Below are 19487 nucleotides of genomic sequence, written 5' to 3'. Positions count from 1 at the left end.
ACAATATAAAAAAATTTCTGGAAGGAAATGCATAAAACATTAACAGGTATCTATGAACAGGTATTTATAGGGGCTTAAAAGTTTTCATTTTACTTTCCAGAATGTTCTAATTTTCTTCTACAGTGAACATTGTTATTTTTAAAAAGAGGATATATATTATGCAAGCAGCATTCCAGTACCATCATCCATTTGCCCAGCCACCATGAGTCTTGCAAGGACACACAAAGGTGTAATGGGACACCACCACAGACCACGAGGGGGCGGGCAGGCTGAAGGGTCTTGGGATGCCAGCAGGTAAATCAGGGAGGACTTCTGGGGGGTGGAGTGGGGCAGTGGCAGTCCCAGGTCAGCTGGGCTTTAGATTTAGAGGCTGGCTGAAGTTTCTCCCAGCAGAGATATGAACAATGGGGAGGGATGGGAAGGTGTCCCAGGAGGAGCAAATACTATGAGAAAAGGCATAAAGATGGGAAAGAGTAAGATAATGAATGCAGAAACAGAGGACAGCCATCCTAGGGCTTTTTATGGGGAACTGTCTTTGAGTGAGTTTCTAAGTCTCATAAGAAAGCCTCTCTTCTCTCATTTTTGGCCCCAAATTGCTTGGCTGGCCGCCCCCTCTATCCCTGGGTCCCTGACTGCATTTTTTCAGAAACACCTACTTTCAAAGGCCAGAGAGTTGCTGTAGTCAAGATGATGCTAGTGTGCTGTGGCTCTGCCAGCAGCCCCCAGAGGAGCATTTCCAGGCTCTTCTGACCATGGGCACTGGGTGCGAGTAGGCCCATGGCTTCCTTAGGTGACAGCTTGCCCGCAAGCTGGATGTATGAACTCTGGGTGTGGCTGCATTATTGGCAGTCCCATTCCCTATGTCCTGAGAATGGAATTACTTAAGGTTCATGGTGAGGTTTTTAGAAATTCCAGGAGAAAGTGGATCCTGCTTTGGCAAAAGGTGTGTCTGGGCCATGGGGTTGTGTCTAAAGCACAGGAGGTTCTCTGCCAGCAGGGGCAGCCACAGGATGCCTCCCTTCCCCGTGCTCGTCCCACCACAGAAATGGTCCTCCTGGGGCCTGGGGCATTTTCATTCCATGGGGCACCTACAGACTGTCTGTGAAGGTGACACAAATTGAGGAAAGTGCTGCCATGTATCTTCTTGGTCAGTTTTGCTCAAGTGTTTAAGGGGGCAGGGCAGGGAAGGAAATATTTTGCCTGACATGACTTTAGTAATTCATGTAGCTTCTAGTGGGTTGAAGTGGTCATGATCAGAGAGCTCCTCCACTCCTTGGCTGGAAAGCCTGCCAGGCAGTCTGTCCTATTTGAGAACCACCTTCCTGTCCAGATTTGGATGAGAAAGGCTCATATAGACACAAATACATGTATTTACTGCCCAACCGTTATAAGTAATACAAATTAACTTGTACTGTTTATATCTCTGCTGAGAGAAACCTCAGCCAGCCTCTAAAGTCCCACATAAAGGGATTTAAAGAAAATCAGTTTATCTGAGAGCAAACTTACTATTTTCTGTAACCCACTCACTCCTCTGTAGAGGTCAGGTTTGGTTTCTGTCAATGAATACTCTTCTATCAAGTATGCTAGCTCTACCTCTTTAGTGGATGTAGGCCAGAAGGCCAGAGCTGCTCTTCTGGACGAGGGGAGGCCCCACGAGAATTGCCCCTCTGTATACAACGTTAGCCCCAGAGCAGCGATCAGGCCCCATCGTGTTACAGAAGAGCACCCCAAGGTCTCGGTCGCAGTTTACCCAGCAACACTGGAATTACCCAGGATTCCTGACCCTCCCACCTAGCACTTTCCACACTGCTACCATCCACACAATGCAGGCATTAGAGTGAGATCAGAAGGAGGCTCTAGCAGGCTGCCAGAGGCAGGAAGGCTGACATTTCTATCTGCGACTGCACATCCAGCCGCACTCCTTCATGCCCCATAGCCAGAGCGTGTATCTGTGTGCCTCACCGGTAGGTGTCTTCTGAGTAGGTTTTCTGAACATAGTCCTGCAATTCCATCTGTGCCTTTTCTTGGAATTTTTCAATCTGGCTTGTGCTGGTCAAACCTGGATGATCTGAAAAGAGAAAAGCACCCCCAAATTGCCCTGTGTGTTGGGAAAGCCTCACTTGCAGACTTCCCAAGTACTGATTTTACGATAAGCCTCTGACCAATTTCTCAAGTACGATACAGACTGAGCCCTGAATGGGGCTCTAGGGTGGCTATTACTCCTAAAATACGGGCTTCTGCTCTGTGCATTCTGCTAAGGCCTGAAGGTTCCCAGGACCGGGTGGGGCTCCTGAGTGGTCACAGCAGCCTCAGCAGCCCCATTTGGCGTGGATCTGGACACCTACCATTCTAGAAAACAGAAATTTTGGAACTATTCCGAGATTAGAAATGATCATTTAGGGGATCCCTGGGTGGCGCAGCGGTTTAGCGCCTGCCTTTGGCCCAGGGCGCGATCCTGGAGACCCGGGATCGAATCCCACATCAGGCTCCCGGTGCATGGAGCCTGCTTCTCCCTCTGCCTGTGTCTCTGCCTCTCTCTCTCTCTCTCACTGTGTGCCTATCATAAATAAAAAAAAAAAAAAAAAAAAAAAAATTAAAAAAAAAAAATTCATTTAAAAAAAAAAAAAAAAAAAAGAAATGATCATTTACTTTCTATGTATTTAATCACATCATCTCTCCCATTTTTATTAGCTGTTTTTATTAGTTCATCAGGGGATCCCTGGGGAGGAAGGGAGGGTAAACTATGGAGGACAGCGGTCAGGACAACAGGCAGCCTAAGTGAGCTCTCTGGAGGCTGAGAGAGAACAGCTGACGGGGGGCTGCATGGCCAGCCGGACAGTCCTGCTGCCTCTTCTCTAGCTGCTGCCCCACAAGGACAGGTAAACTCGCGCACTTTTCCTCTGTGCTGGAGGACCTATGCTAACACCATCTGACACTGGCAAAAGGGAAAGCAAAAGAAATGAAAACAAAACAAAAAAAGGACGTTGGATGGTAGTATACTTCATGCTGTATGCCAAAGTCTTATTTGGCCAATGGTTTAAATTAGAATATAGAATAAACCTATTCAACATACGAAGTCACCAGGCACCATGTCATCAGTCTTTGAGACCGTGAAGGCAACAATTTAAAAGACTGTCTGTGTTTATGTTAGCTAGCAAAGCACACCTAGTAGGAGAACATTCGGTCACATACAATCTGGCAGGGCTCTTTCTACACAGCTGACAACTTGACAATACGTTCATGTTTAGAAATATCAGTAGACACAGGCGGCAAACTGTTGTGAGTCACCACCACATATCTTACCGGGGCTAAAGAGAACTATAGCTTTAAGGTATGCATACTCATAGCCGTCTATATCCAGCTTGGCCATACTGTTACAGAACTCCTGAAGCTTCCAGATGTGCTCCATAACTTGCTTTATCCGGTCTCCAGAAAGTTTATCTAGAAAGCAACATCACAGATGCTCTGAGAAAGGCTGGTAAGAATAGTAACACAAGCTTCTTTGAGGCAACACAGGTTGAAAGAGAAACTAATTTCATTTTTTAATGGAAAAACTGTTACTTTAAGATGGTTACGAGCCCCATTTTCCAGGTGAAGGTGAAGTGACAAGATACCCAAATGCCACTCTTCTGTATGTTATGTCTCAGGAACAAAGCCCTGGACCTTTGAGTCTCCCTGGCCTCATCTTGGGTAGGGTCTATAGATACAATCTGGGAATTCCTTTTATTCTGTGCTTAAGACCCACAAGTCAGTTCTTATCAGCGCTCAGGTTCTCTAAGTCTCTGCAGGCATTTAATAAAGGTTTATGGGCCTGTCCATTAAATGCTGACATTTTTTAGTTGTGAAAACAATTTTCTATGTTATCTGATTTAATCTTCCTGACAATATTTGCTGAAAGTATTATCACACTCAGTTAAAGGATAATTAAAGGGCACCTGGGTGCCTCAGTTGGTTAAGCGTCCAATTCTTGATTTCAGCTCAGGTCAGGACTTCAAGGGTCATGAGATTGAGCCCAGCGTGGAGCCTGCTTGAGATTCTTCTCTCTCTCTCTCTCTCTCTCAAAATAAATAAATAAAGATAACTAATCTTCATTTGTGAACATATCTAACTTAAATGCAACAAAATGTTACAGAGTTTAAAGGCACAATTAGAGAAACAAAGGTGTGACTAGGTCACTCAATCCCTAGATAATCAAACATCTTGAATGCTCAACTGCAATTCAGCGTCAACTGCAGATTTTCTGTATTAGCCCTGAGTCCCAGGCATGCTCCCTTAAGACAGTGTCTTTGGTGCACTATATGTAAAGCATGTGGAGAGATGCAGTCTCCTGATCCTGACATAGCTGGGAATGGACCACCAAATGTTAGATGGCTGCCACAAATCTTTCTAGAAGAGAGTCACTAGTTAATTCATGAAGACAAAGGGCGAAGCAACGGTATCCTGGACCAGGGGTCTGCGTGACCTGGGTTTGTGCCCAGCTCTTCTTGCTATTTCACTTGCATGCCAGGGACCTTACTGCAGTAACAGTCTCTCTAGGGTTCTGAGAATCTATTACATGGGAAAGGGTAACCGTTGTGAGAGGACAGAAAATACATACGTAGGTCTCTGCCCCCTGGTTCCTGTCACAGAGCTCTTGAAGCCCTTGTAAATTCTTACATGTTAAGAGCACTAAGAGCATTTTTTGTTCCATTGATGTGACTTTGGGTGGGACCCCTAAGGTCCCCTGGAAAGACTAACGTGTGCTCACAAGCTTGGAATTCCCACCCCCACCCTTCATCCTTTAGAGAGGGAAGAAGGGCTAGAAACGGAGTCAGTAACTGCTCATGCTTACATGAGGAAGTATTTATACAATCTCAATGTATGGAGTTCAGAGAGCTTTCAGGTTAGTGAACGGATGCACATTGGAAGGGCTAAGCACCCCCCAGATCCACAGGGACAGGAGCTCCTGTGTTTGAGGCTCTCCTAGACCTCATCCTGTATCTCTCTTCACCTGGCTATTCATCTGCATCTTTTATCCTTGAGTTGTCAACCGCACTAGTGAATTAGTCCAAGCTAAGGTTTACTGCAACGTCCAGTCTACAGCAAGTTGGTCAGAAGCACAGGGGATAGCCTGGACTTGCACATGGTGTTGTGGGGGAGGGTCTTGTGGGACTGACCCTTTAACCTGTGGGATCTGACACTATGTCTGACAGGGTCCTAACTGACTCAGGGAATTGCCTGTTGTGCATCACACCCCCTTGGTGACCACAAGTGTCAGACGCACTGAATGAGTAGTAAGGGACACATGCAGAGAAGAGAAACACAAGAGGGAAAGACCTGGGTTTTTCTTATACCCATGCAAGTGAAAAACTAGTTTTTTTCCATTTATACCTGTCCATCAAAATAAAAGTATAGACTATATTGATTGTTCTGAAAACATCACTAAGTATGTATCAGGAAGTTGGCAACTTTTTCAATTATCTTTTTTTCCCTCCTCTTTCATACTCCTTATATGAAAAGAAGACAGTGAGGCAGGAAACTGAAACGTTCTCACTGGTCTCATACGATTTAGGAGTTAAGAGTGTCCTCAGCCTGTGGGAGCTGTGGGACACAGGGGCCAGCCTGAACTGAGCACACACCCCTCCTCTCCCCTCCCTTCCCCACAGGCCTACCTTCCTGGATGCTGTTCTGTAGGTGGTTGACAATGGCCGCCAGGATGGTAGAGAGGCTCATGACCTGGGCACACTGGGCCAGGCCCAGAGTGAAGAGCTCATTCCAGCAGGCCCGCACCAGGCTGGTGTTGCAGTCCTGCCTGGGGGAACAGAGGGTGGGGGGTGTGGGTGCCTGCCTGCTGACACTCCCCAGGCCCCAGTGCACCTCAAACCAGGTATCCAACAGGTATTTCCAACAGGTATTTCTTGAAGGTCTACAGTATGTCTGGGATCATCCTTCAAAAACACTACTGTCTGTGAGGCTCTTCACTAAAGACCCTCTGAGAATATACTGTGCTCTAAACAAAGACACTTAAGACTTTGGTAATGAGAAATCTAAATGACTGTGACTAAAGTGTCACCTCCTACAGCCTCCTAAATCCTCAGTGGCCCTGGCGTGGCTGTCAAGGCGACATAGTGACTTGAGCTCTAGGAGCGGAGTGTGGACTCTAAAGGGCATGGGAGATACACCTGCACCTACGCTCGAGAACCAAGGGCTGGCAAACCTTAGGACGAGCTAGCCCTGGAGCACGGAGGGAGGGGCCAGCCAAGGCAGCATGCAGCCCTGCCCTGAAGGAGTTATGCTCAAGATAGTGTGGTTGACGCACTGCAAACTGTATGACCTTATCTGAGAAGCCCCCAGATGTGACCTCTCTGTACTTGTCTCTCTACTTGACTACTGTGTTCTATTCCACTCCATCCCTGGCTCTTATCACCAAGTCCTCAGCCTATGGAGAATGACTGATAAAAATTTGAGGAGCATCAAAGCACTGGCAACCACGGTCTTCTGCTAGTAGTCCACTGGGTATATTTACTAAGAAAATCAGGATCACTGGAATAAACTAGAATAAACTAGAAGGGCACTCAGGTATCTTCCAGGCCATTCCTAATGAGGGGAAGGCTCTTGCCAAAGGATACACGCAGAGAAAAAGGTCACTTACCCAAGTGCCTGAAAGGCTGGGATTGACCTGGCCCAGTGCATGGAGAGGAAAAGCAGGCGGGATGCTGACTCACAGATGTAGTGCACATTGAGGTACTCTGGCATTGGGCTGGGCATGGTGAGCTGGAGAAGAGGAGGCACACAGCACAGGAGGTGACGGAGAGACAGGGCATGGCTCTGTCAACATGAACTGCGGTCATGTCTCAACAACTGTGAAAGACTGAATTGTGATGATCCCTGATGAAGCTCCTGTGCAGACCTATCCTTATGAAGCCTGTGTCTTCTGCAGCGGGGGGCTGGCACCAACTCCCCATGGTCTCTTGCCAGGTAAACTAGGGTCTGATGGCCTGTGGAATGTGGTCGATGATGGCGACCTCCCAGCTCACTTATATAAAGACATACTTTTCAACTCATGCCTCAACTAAATTGGTATTTGTTCTAAGACAATTCCATTTTGAGCCACGGGTTAAAATCTAAATGAAATTAGGAACAGGTGTCAACTTCATAGTTAAGAGGCATTTGGTTGGTGGCCTCGGGGTAATAGTGAGTGAGAGATGAGGAGAAGCCGATGTGGTGGGAGGATGAGATGCCACCATCAGAATGTTCAGAGCTCTAGGCTCCAGAGCTCCAAGTCCAGAAGGGGAATTAATGCCTTTCATGCTGGAATCCCACTGGTGACCTATATTCTTGGCACTGGTAACCAGTGTTTGCCTGGTAACCCAGGCTTTCTAAGTGACTGGTCAGGCCTCTCTAGTAAAGAACACATGGGGAACAGGAAGACACAACACAGTCAGTAGCCCTAGAAACTGAGGGCTTTGGGGACCCTGAGAGTGCCCTCTGGAAGTGAGGCCAGTGAAGGAGCCTGTGGGCCAGACAAAGAGCCTTCTTCAAGGAGATAGGAGCTCTATTTTCTGTGGCTCGAGAAAACAGGTGGTCAGGACCAAGCTTAGGAACGAGGGCTGGCTGGCTGCCTGCTGGAGCACACGAAGGTACCTGCCTGAGCCTATGCTGAAGCCAGGCCACCCGAGAAAGCAGAAGAGGCAGAGGAGCCCACTAAAAGCCCTCACTGGGCAGCACCATGTCAGCCCATCCCGGCAAGGATAGGCCATACCGGCTTCAGGACAAGTTACCTTCAGAGCCAAAACACTGTGAGCAAAACATGAGTGACAATGCTTTCTAATGAGAATACTGTTCTGGAATACAAGATCCAGGTCAAAAGCCAACAACATGAAAATGAGCTCCCTGCAAGATTTGTTTCAAACTGCAGACCAGGGATGCGGTTAACCTAAACGCACTCACCTTAAATGTGACGTGAGTGTCTGAGAGGAGGGGACCTTCGACCTCGATGATGGGTGTGGACTGGTCTCTGCTGATGACGTGAATGCCTCCTCCTCCACTGGCGTCTATTCCATCTGCCAGGCTTGGAGGGGAGGAGCTGTCTGTGGTATTAAGTGCTTTAGCTAAGGTATCAAATGCCCTGTGAGCAAAAATGAAGCAGGCAGAGTTGTGAATCCACAGCTTTTAGGAAGAAGAGAACTTTAGTTGAGACATAATCTAGAAAAACAATGTGATGGGGAAAAGATCATTAAATTCTACCTGCTAGGGGAAGGCATGACAACCAGAGCTTCTGTGTATGGTTAACACATCATCATGGGCACTAAGTTATATATTATTTATTTTCACACATAATTCCTATTTTTCACAACTACTCTCCAACGTAGAACCCTCTCCATTTTACAGACATGAAAGCTGAGGCTTAGAGATGCTCAAAAACTTTTCCAAGACCAATCACCCACTATGCAGTGGAACCAGAACTCCACCCAACTCGAATCCCATTCTCTTTCCATTAGATCTAGACCTTAATTTTGCTATCAGACCACAAGAGAGCATGAGGACCAGGGCATTCGTGTGGCCTCCAGCTGTGCATCTGCCCAGCCTGGCAAGATGGGCGGGAGTGGCCAGTCCCACAGGGAAGGAGCAAACACAAGAGCCAGGCTGTGGGAGAAGAAACATCTTCTACTGCCAGTTACGGACATCTGGGACCAGCTAATTCTGTCTCTCAGTGACACCCTGATGGACTCAAGCTCTAGACTACCTGGAAAAAACATACATGAGAAAAAGAAGCTAAAACAGAAGTGGGAAAGGGGATGGACTATTAATAATTAGTCCAAATTACCAAAGACTGATACAAGTAACACCTCTCTTCTGAAGGGTTTTCCATGCTTCCACTGAGTCACTCCATTTCCCTTTTCATTGTTTGGAATGAAAAACAGTTTTGATTGTTTAATATCATGTAATATAAGAGGGTCCATGTTCCCACAGTTAAAATGTGAAAGACGACAGATGTGCAAGAACACTGTGACAATTTTACAAGCCTTGATTAAATACAGGGTGGGTGTCAAAATGCTGCCACCTGCCCCCACACAGCAGGAACTGAGTGTGCACATCAGTGGGGGAGCCTCCGCGCTCATGGCATCGTACCGAGTAATCTCACTCGCAGACTGGTCCTCTGGCTGCATTTCCGAAGCATCACCATTGTTAAGGGATTCACTTAAGTTGGCGAGGGAGGTTACTACATTGGCCAGTGTGCCCAGAGCTCCCTGGCTTGTTTCAGCCTATTAAACAAAAAATAAGAACATTACGAATGAACACAAACACACACCCGAAAGACTCGCAGGCCAATGGCAGTATAAAATTAGTTTAAAAACAGCTTCTATGGGGCATGACCTCAATAGAGCAGCAGGAGGGAGATCTTTTTGGCGATGGAGTTCTGGGTCTTAATTGTGGTGGTTATATAAATATACATGTAATAAGGTAACAGAACAAAAGCAGACAAACTGGACACCACCAAAATTTAAACTCTTGTGCTGGCTCATGGTGGCTCAGTTGGTGGGATGTGAGACTCTTGATCTTGGGGTTTTGAGTTTGAGCCCCATGCTGGGGGGAGAGGTGATTTAAAAATAAAAAAAAAAAAGGCTATTAAGAAAGTGAAACGACAACCCATAGAATAAGAAGTATTTGCAAATCATACATCTCAATAATGGCTTAGTAGCAGGAATATTTAGCCAGTTCTTTAGATAAAGAACTCTTACAGCTCAATAATAAAAAGACAAGTCAGTTTTAAAAAGTGGCCAAAAAGCACATGGAAGGATGTTCAACATCACTGGAAATGCAAATCAAAACCACAGTGAGATACCACCTCACACCCAACAGGATGGTTATAATAAAAAAGACAGATAGTAATAGGGGTTGGGAGGATGTGGAAAAACTGGACCCTCACACACTGCAGGTGGGGATGTGAAATGGTGCAGCCTCTGGTGGAAAAGTCTGGCAGCTCCTCAAAAGTTTGAACGTAGAGTTACCACATGACCAGTCATTCCACTCCTAGGTACATAATGTAAGAGAAACTGAAACATATGTCCACAAAAAAATTGGTACCCAAATGTTCATAGCAGGACTATTAATAATAGAAAATAGAAACAACTCGGGCAGCCTGGGTGGCTCAGCGGTTTAGCACCGCCTTTGGCCTAGGGTGTGATCCTGGAGACCCAAGATCAAGTCCCACGTCAGGCTCCCTACATGGAGCCTGCTTCTCCCTTTGCCTGTGTCTCTGCCTCTCTCTGTCTCTCTGTCTCTCATGAATAAATAAAATCTTAAAAAAAAAAAAAAAAGAAAATAGAAACAACTCAAATTCACTTAAGTTGGCAAGGGAGATTACTACATTGGTGATATGGTGATAACTCGATAAATAAAATGTGGTCCAGCCATTCGATGCCTTAGTCTCTGGCAATAAAAAGGAATGAAGTGCTGACACATGCCACAACTGGATGAACCTCGAAAACATTAGTTAAGAGAAAGAAGTCAGTCACAAAAAGCCACAGATTGTATGATTCCCTTTATAAGAAATGTCCAGAATTGACAAAATCAGTCATAAAGTAGAGTAGCAGCTGGCAGGGGCTGGAGTAGGGGGAGGGAGAAGTGACTGCTTAATATAATCAAGTGCAAGTTTTCTTTTTGGGGTGATGAAATGTTCTGGAATCAGGTAGTGGTGATGGTTGTACAACCTTGGAAATGTACTAAGACCACTGCTGTACACTGAAAGAGTGGGTTTTCTGGTATGTGAATTATATCTCAATTTTTAAAAAAAGGGAAGAAAGCCAAAGACATACTCAAACAAATAATCCAAGACAGGTAAACACAAATATCTGTTGTGTCTGGATTACAAAAGTGAAAAACTAGAATTGTGGAAAAGATCCTAAGCAGAGCACTGCTTCATAAATCACAGAACCACTACATAACAGAGTATCCTGCAACTGCTGAAAGATGCAGGCCATCATGACAGAGAGATGAGAATGAGAAAACGAGAGTGGAAGTGAGAGAAGAAAAAGACCAGCCTGTCTGCACCACACGGGGGTCGTGGCCTTTTACACTGTGCTGCAGGCCTGCTGGGTAAGCAGATGGGGGTGACTGGGTACAGGGGACATGGGATCTCTGTATTTAGCCAGAGTACATGGTTTTGAATTTTATTTTAAAATAGGTTTACAGTGACGCCTGGGTGGCTCAGTGGTTAAGCATCTGCCTTCGGCCCAAGGCGTGATCCTGGAATCCTGGGATCGAGTCCCACATTGGGCTCCCTACATGAAGCCTTCTTCTCTTTCATAAATAAGTAAAGTCTATGTCTATAGTCTGCTTTTCATGAAAAATTCCTGGGGTGGGTATGGTCACTTCCACATCACAGAGGAAGGAACAGGGTGGGAGCACGGATCTGACTCTGCAGCTTTCTCTTCGCTACTTAAATACTACCCAGTTTTTGTGTCCCTTCTCTTCCATCCAGTGACCATGACTAACTCCTCCTGTACTGAGTGTTCACTGTATGCTGCATGCTTTCTAACAGGGACTTACTCATGTTCCCCAGCATCCCCATGTGGTGGTGCTGAGGGAAGCACAGATGCAGGAAAGAGGGCACACGGCTACCAAGAGCAGTGCTGGGCTCGGGACCCAGGACCAGCAGACTCTGCAGTCTCTTGGTTCTTATTCTCACAGTGTCTGCATGGCCGACACAACAGAACAGCTGCTGTGAAATCCTTTGGTTATCAGATTATTTGGGCCTTAGTTTCAGGATTCTGGTTTCTCTCCACCCCACTACACCTCCAAAGCTGTCCGGAATGTCTACTGGGTGACAGCAGCAAGCCAGGTATGATTCCCATGTAGCACACAGCACCAGGCCCCACAGACAGGTAGCACAAGGCCAGCGTAAGGACCACAGGTTGGAGGGCAACTTTTGGTGCCAGCCAACAGCTCTCACTGCTGCCTTTCTTTCCCCAAGAGAGGATGTTCCTAATGTACCAAGTGGGCAAAGCAATGTGCACGTGAAAAGACAGGAAGGAAGCCTGCAAATAGTGCAGCTCTGGCTCTTAGAGCAGTAGCTATGCCAGCACTTGGTTACCAAGTTGCTTCTTTCAGACCATAGCTTACTACTACTTCACCATTATTGGGTTACATCAGGAACGAGATGAGAAATATAATCAATTTCCTTGCCTGGATAAAACCCTTCTCTCCTTAGTTATCTTCACAGGGCTTAGCCAGCTCTCTCTCTCCTGGATTGACAAATACCTTTGTTCACAACAAGTTAAATTCCCTATGGCTGATGTGCTCTGAGTAGTTTTGCAATTGTCAGAATCCTGACTGGACTTCCTTCTGCAGATCATCTGATAGAAAGGAACAGGGCGGGGTGGATAATGTCACACTATGTGTCAACCATACTTCAATTAAAAAAAAAAAAAAAAAAAAGGAACTAAGGGTTTCTGCAAAAGACTGTCTTGAGGGTAAGCAGCCATTTCCTCAACACACTGGTAGTTTGCCAATGGATTTACTGGGTGGGGTAGGGGTGACTATCAAAATGAGAGCCACTGAATTTTCACTAGATTGAACTCTAGATCCTGCCATGTAATAATGACTATAACCAGCCAGCCCTGAGTTTCTGAAAAGCCATCAATATCCCTAGAACAAATCATAGAATGGCTGCATAAGAAGAAATAAAATGAGATGCAGAAGGCCAGGCTTTCAAGGTACTCTCAGAAGGCCAAGAAGGTAGGTGCACACATCTAGAGAAACAGTCTGTACTGTAACATAAAGGTGGAAGAGATGGTGTTGGTAGAGAACATTACCTTGGAATCCGTGGCCAGGAGAACTGTACCATCCTCACGTATCAAAGGCTGTTGGATGTTGACAAGCATCCCTGGATCAAGAAGACCTGTTTGTCTATTTAAGACATAAAGAAACCCAGAGTAGCTTCCAACTTTTAATGCACAGTATCATCATGCTGCATTGCCCTGTCCCTTCTACATCTGCAAAGTTGTCTGGATAGCAGAGAAGCTCTAACTAGGCTCAGCCATCGAGTCTGACAACCCCTCTACTCTCTGCAATGAGATGTCCACAAAGCTGGGCCTATAGCCTGAGACAGGATGCCACAAGGATACATGTCTCCTTGGCTTCCAGGCTTACCACAGACTGTGGCTGCTCTGTTAAATAAAGTTAACCTGATCTTCAGAATACACCAAGGGATTCTCAACTCTAGTTTTTACTGGGATACCGTTTGGATTTCTTCTTTCCCCTTTCTGTTCCTTGTCAAAACAGAGACTGACCTTGCTCCATCTTTATCTGCCACAAACGTGGGAGTAGCTATCAGAGGACTTCTCAAGTCCTTCCGGATATAAATTTTCTCAGTTGAAGCAGCACAATTGCTTGGTTTCTCCCGTTGTACATCAAAGGGCTTCCGTTCACTCTGCACAGCTTAAATCACAACATAAATATTCACGTTTAGAGGAAAGAGTCATTAAAAACTATATTCTTCATAGTAAAGTTAGGAGTCTTTCTTAGTTAAGTCTGCTACAATAGGGATGATAAACTCTGGTGCTAGACACATCTAGCTCAATTTTCAGAGGACTTTTCAGCCAAAGGAAAGAAAAGCTCAAAGCCAAACAATGCCATGTTAAATCTGAAGAGTTCAGGAGGGTAGGCATGGCCTAAGAAACTTCAGCATGGCATTTGCATGGCCTCACGTGGGGGACCCATACTGAGGCTTCTGGGTCTTCACTTTTTGCTAATAGAAGGTACTCTCCAGGAAGAGAAACACCCATCTTCAAGCGGGCCCTTAACAGACAGCTTGTCCAATGCACGTGTCATAAAGGAACCAATCTAATGTCCAAGTCAAGCCTGTAAGGCATCTGTGGCAAACTGTTTAATGGGGTGTCAGTTTTCAATAACACTAGAGGTCTTTCCCTTCAGGAATCTGGTCTGAGAGAGGTATATGGGCCAGAAACAACTGAAGAAAATAAAGATCTTTTTAAAAGAAAGAAAGGAACCCCAGACCCAATATGTAAGTAAGGTAAGGGGTCCTATTTAGACAAGGACCCTGTGGCTGAGAGAGGTGACATGTCTTCCCGAGGCCTCACAGCTTCTATGAGGCAGAACTGTGGTTTGATACTCTCAAGCCTGTGTTCACTCCACAGCACTGTGCTGCTTCCTGAGTTATCTGGAGGAGGTTTCCACACACACCATGGGAGGTGACTAACTGCAGCACGGGCGCTGGATCACCTAGCTGACCCAGAAAGGAAACAAAAGGAAGCCTCAGTGGATATTTTCCTCTTAGAGTATTTTATTTTTTTATTTTATTTTATTTTATTTTATTTTATTTTATTTTATTTTATTTTTATATTTATATTTATATTTATATTTTTATTTTTATTTTTATTTTTTTCCTCTTAGAGTATTTTAAAGCCAGGTATAGAAATCTGGCTTTCTCCCAATTTGCTAACCCAGGCAGCTTGTTTGTATTGTTACTCACATTCCATCTTCATGCCCATCTCTAAGCATTTTTTCAGCCGGCAAAACTGACAGCGGTTCCGGTGGTGTTTATTGATGATACAGTCTTGGTTGCTCCGGCAGCTGTAGGTCAGATTTTTCCTTACACTCCTTTTAAAGAAACCTTTGCAACCTTCACAACTGACAGCCCCATAGTGACGACCTGAAAAGAGAAAGGTGTGTGAAGCAGTTCACCAAGAGAACAGGCGATCTGTCACAAAGCGGTGTTTCTTTTTTTCTTTTTTTAATTTTTCTTTATTTATGATAGTCACACAGAGAGAGAGAGAGAGGCAGAGACATAGGCAGAGGGAGAAGCAGGCTCCATGCACCGGAAGCCCGATGTGGGATTCGATCCCGGGTCTCCAGGATCGCGCCCTGGGCCAAAGGCAGGCGCCAAACCGCTGCGCCACCCAGGGATCCCCAAAGCGGTGTTTCTAAGGTAAGTCTATCAGAGTGACTGATGCACAGTGTTAGATGCCAGCAGCCAAGGGGCAATCATGAGCCTGAGCATTAAGCATAGTACTTAACTTCTTCCCATAATTTTCCTATAATCTTTTAAGTGGCCCTGTGATGTCATGATAGAAAAAGAGAAGCTCAGATAGGTTACCTGACAGCTGGTAAATGGCATGACCTTAATGCTTTTAGTACACAAAGGACCTAACATGCAGGGAGAGCTCACAGATGATGGCTGAACCATACTGTCCACTTGTGCATACCTGGTCCTGGCTCTCTGCAAACCCGAGCTTGAGAAGCTACCTAGTGCTCGTGTCCTGCCAACAGCGGCGTGTGGCAAAAGCATGCATGTGTTTTTTTTTAGCACACATCCTACTCTTCCCTTTACTCCCTCTGTGTGAGCCATGTCCTGGGCCCTAGAGCTACTTGGGGGAAGCACAGGGGCTGTGATTACGTAGGCCCAAGGTGAGGGAAGGGTGCACACCATATGGCTCATTTGGGTTAGGTATTCAGATCCTTTTGGAAACATAGTTCTAGAAATACATTTATTACATACAGTTCTTTTTTTTCTGATCTTGTTCACTTTGGCGTTTCTAACTTCTAATGACTGATGACATTAAAAAGAGCCCCCCTCCTCAGTTTACCCTTCCAAAATTCACCAAGTGCTTCCATATGCATCACACTTCATTTGTTCCCAGTGGGCACTGACCATGGATAAACACTCCTGGTTTGGTCTTCTGTAACCCAGTATCATAGCTACATTGCTGAGAAGAAACATTTCATAGGATCATCACTGATGGCAGCTGCTGAGCGTCCCACTGTCTTGACCTCTAGCATGCAGAGCCATTCCCCAAGCGTGTACTCGGAGGGTCTCAATTTTGTGCCTTTAAGAGTAGTGTTAAAATTGGTGTGTGTGTCTAGGCATCATTTTTCCTTTCTTGCAGTGTCTTTCCTTAGTCTCTCTAGACCTCAGAGTGACATCTAATATCTGGAAACTGCTATGCCTAGACCATTCCTTTAAGCCCAGAAGGGGACTAACAAATGGGGAAGCCAAGCAGATTTTGTGGCCTCTTTGTTATGTTCATGCTTCATTCATTTGTTCAAAAGTTTGTGGAGTGCCTCTCCTTACTGAGCAAGAAGATAGGACATAGAGATGGAGGGGTCAGACATGGTTCTTGCTTTGACAAAAAGAGTACATTCTGGTGTGGAAGACAGGCCTCTAAGAACAATTATAAGAGAACGTAACAAATGCCAGAGCGCCCTATACAAAAGGATGAAGGGACACAGGCAGCACTGGCTTCAGTGAAGGTGTGGCATGGGCTAGGTTTTGCCCTGTTCAAGGAGTGGGAACAGAGGTAGGGCACCCTGGCACAGTAAATGATATAAGGTAAGAGGGGACTGGAGCTTCTGACCTCTGTGGATGCTTGTCTGGGCTGTCTTCCTTAAGATGCTTGGTCCAACCTTTTGTTTTGTTTAACCAAGACCACAAAGTGTTCAAAGTTCCTGGGAATTCTGTGACTATAGAATAAAGTGGAACCAATTACAAAACTCAGGCCTGAGCCCGGAGCACAGCTAGAAGGGTACCTTATTAAATCCTTTTCCATCCTGTGCTCACTTCAGTAGCACAATATACTAAATATTCCTCCATCTTTCTTGCCTGCCTCACCTTCTATAGCTCCCTGGCATTAGCAGGGTGAAGTCTGAACTTTTGGGCCAGATATCTTCTCCAGTCTCCTTGTACCCACATCCTAACCACAAAAGTCCAGGAACTCTTCCCCAAAGACATCATGGGTGGGGACAGTAAAGTCACCAGGCCCCGGCTCCACCAGCAGGAAGGCCCTTCTGCTTTACCCAATACACACACTTAACCTTCAAGCCTCACAGAATGTGACTGCCGCTGGGGGACCTTGCCTGACCCTGGGGATCCAGCCAGAATCGCATGCTCCCTCCTCCTTCATTACAGCAGTTACCACACTGGGTTATAGTGAAGGGATAGTAGAGTTAGGATGAAGAAGAAAGAGATAACACATTTTGTGAAATAGCAAAGCACTGTGCTAATATTATCTAGATTAAAGAAATGATTGCTCTTAGTAGTACAAAATAGTCAACGCATAACCAAGATTTACAAGTCATAGAAACAAGTCTCGATTCCTTCTTTTGATTCTAGTAACCTGACAAATTGATTTGCTTGTTTATAGCACTACCCCATTTAGAAAAGTAGAATTTACATTTTGAAACCTACAAACCTACAGAAAATGCTGTCTTTCCAATAAGCCCCAGCTCCCATTTGGTTTATGATGTTGGATCCTGATGAGCAACTAGCATAACATAACCTAGGGTTACTTACCAGAGGCTTTGTCACCACAGACGACACAGTACTCTACCACCTGTGGCCGCTGGACGTCGGCCTTACCCAGCAAGCGCTCCACAGAAGCAGAGTCCGTGACGATCTAAGAAGAATCACGAAATAAGCAAAGTGCTGACTGAAAACCAGATTAAGCAAAGCAATGTTTAACTATAAATTCCTAATCTTGGTTTTCTAAGCAGGAAAATTCTGGGCAGAACCTGACAACTTAGCCTGACATTAAGAATGGCCCTGCTGCTCACCTAGACTGCACCCTTCAGTGGTGGTTGGGAGGAGAAGAGGAGAGTGGTTTGTCCAAGGTCAGGCACTGGTTTTCACTCATCTACTCTCCTATCTGGCTAGCATAAACATCCAGGATGGGGGGGCCACGTGGGGAATCACATTCAGATGCTCCAACATGAACACACTGTAGGTCTTCCTGGCTGCTTCTTTATTTCCATGAAATAGCTTGGAATGTATGCAATGAGGTATATTTGGCAGAGAAATAATCAAGCTTTATTAATTAAATAACTAGGTCTCTCTTTGAGGCAGCTGGGAGTAGAAGGACAAGAACAGGCGACCTCTGAAACATGTTATTTCTCTTTCACTTGCAGGTGACTTTCTAGGTAACAGTGTTACTCATCCGGAAGAATATTGTAACTGACACCAATATGAGAAAGTGAAAAATAGCTGTTATTAAATAATATAACAATATCTCTTAAAATTATTTCTATATGGTAGGAATATATATAGAAATTACTATGTAGATGACCTCTTATAGAACACACAACAAAATCAACAACTACCTTCTCATGAACAAGTAGTAGTCTAAATAAGCAGGGAGGAACTCTAATTTCAGTTAATCAGAAGGTACTCTGGGAAAGGAAGAGGCAGCATTTACTAACCACACTGCAAGGGGTATTAAAAGTGCATCTCTGATATGGTTTCACTCATATGTGGAATATAAGAAATAGTGAAAGGGACTAAAAGGGAAAGGAGGAAAACTGAGTAGGGAACAATTAGAGAGGAAGACAGGCTCCTAACTCGGGGAAACAAAGGGTTGGCAGAAGGGGAGGTGGGTGAGGGGATGGAGTAACTGGGTGATGGGCATTAAGGAGGGCACATAATGAAATGAGCACTGGGTGTTATACTAGATTTTGGCAAATTGAATTTAAATTAAAAAAAAAAAACTTTGCTGGAAAAAAAAAAGTGCAGCTCTGAAAGATGAACATCACTTGTGTTCTGAACCCGTTCTATAAGAAAAAAAATCCTTTCTTTTCCTTTTTTTTTCTCCATAGTAGAAAGTCTCCTCCCCCTTAAAACACATGGGTTCTTTTTTTTTTTTTTTAAAGATTTTATTTATTCATGAGAGACACAGAAAGAGGCAGAGACACAGGCAGAAGGAGAAGCAGGCTCCATGCAGGAAGCTTGATGCGGGACTCGATCCTGGGACTGTGGGATCACTCTCTGGGCCAAAGGCAGACGCTAAACTGCTGAGCCACCAGGCGTTCCTCCCCCCCCCCCCTTTTAAAAACACATGGGTTCTTAGCAGCATTGTTCATTCACAAGAGCCAAAAGGTAGAAGCACCCCAAACAACCAACAACAGATGACTGTATAAATGAAGTGTGGTCTCTACATATGGTGAAACACTACTCAGCCTTAAAAAGGAAGGAAATTCTGACATAGGCTACAATATGGATGAGCCTTGAGGACATTAGTCAGTAAAATAAACCAACTGCAAAAGAAAAAACACTGCAGGATTCCACTTATGTGAGGTCCCTAGAATAGCCAAAGTCATAAATACAGAAAGTAGGATGATGGTTGTCAGGGCTGGAGGGAGGGCTGGGGAAGAGGACTGACCCAGAGGCAGCAGTTCACAGGAGCAAGTAAGGATAGAACAAAGAGCTGGAGCAGGCATGACAACCTGGACAAGGCTGTTGGGAGATTTAGGAATAAGTCAGCCATAGGTGGTACCCCTAAGATGTGGAGTGGCCAATAACCACCACCATGCAGACTTAGGTTAGATAGAATAATTCTCTAGCGGCCTTAGTACCAGCTTGCTCGTGCCAGTCTCCCATGGGCTGCTGATTTTCCTGGCTCAACTTCCATCCCATCTGAGCACTGCAGCTGGCTGCCTTCTGGCTCTTGCCACTCACTCGCTGGTTTTTCACTTTAGCCAAAGCGGCAGGTTGCTGT

General features: G+C 45.3%; 1 protein-coding gene across 8 annotated transcripts in view; it reads right to left on the bottom strand.

Moving 5' to 3' along the window:
• NR2C2 (nuclear receptor subfamily 2 group C member 2) overlaps positions 1-19487 on the bottom strand; it is a 99060-nt gene that overhangs the window by 7340 nt on the left and 72233 nt on the right. For all 8 annotated transcript variants that reach the window (XM_072720237.1, XM_072720236.1, XM_072720234.1 and 5 more), the window contains 10 exons: positions 17294-17396; positions 14477-14656; positions 13275-13422; positions 12798-12891; positions 9112-9245; positions 7930-8107; positions 6632-6753; positions 5652-5791; positions 3304-3441; positions 1963-2068 (listed from right to left, as the gene is read on the bottom strand). In XM_072720237.1, the coding sequence (XP_072576338.1) occupies positions 1963-2068; positions 3304-3441; positions 5652-5791; positions 6632-6753; positions 7930-8107; positions 9112-9245; positions 12798-12891; positions 13275-13422; positions 14477-14656; positions 17294-17396 (1343 nt within the window). The remainder of the gene's footprint in view (positions 1-1962; positions 2069-3303; positions 3442-5651; positions 5792-6631; positions 6754-7929; positions 8108-9111; positions 9246-12797; positions 12892-13274; positions 13423-14476; positions 14657-17293; positions 17397-19487) is intronic.

The sequence above is a fragment of the Vulpes vulpes genome, chromosome 9 (genome assembly GCF_048418805.1).
Source record: "Vulpes vulpes isolate BD-2025 chromosome 9, VulVul3, whole genome shotgun sequence".
Classification (NCBI taxonomy): Eukaryota; Metazoa; Chordata; class Mammalia; order Carnivora; family Canidae; genus Vulpes; species Vulpes vulpes.
The sequence above is the reverse complement of the archived record's forward strand: the minus strand, read 5'-3'. Positions and strand labels throughout refer to the sequence as shown.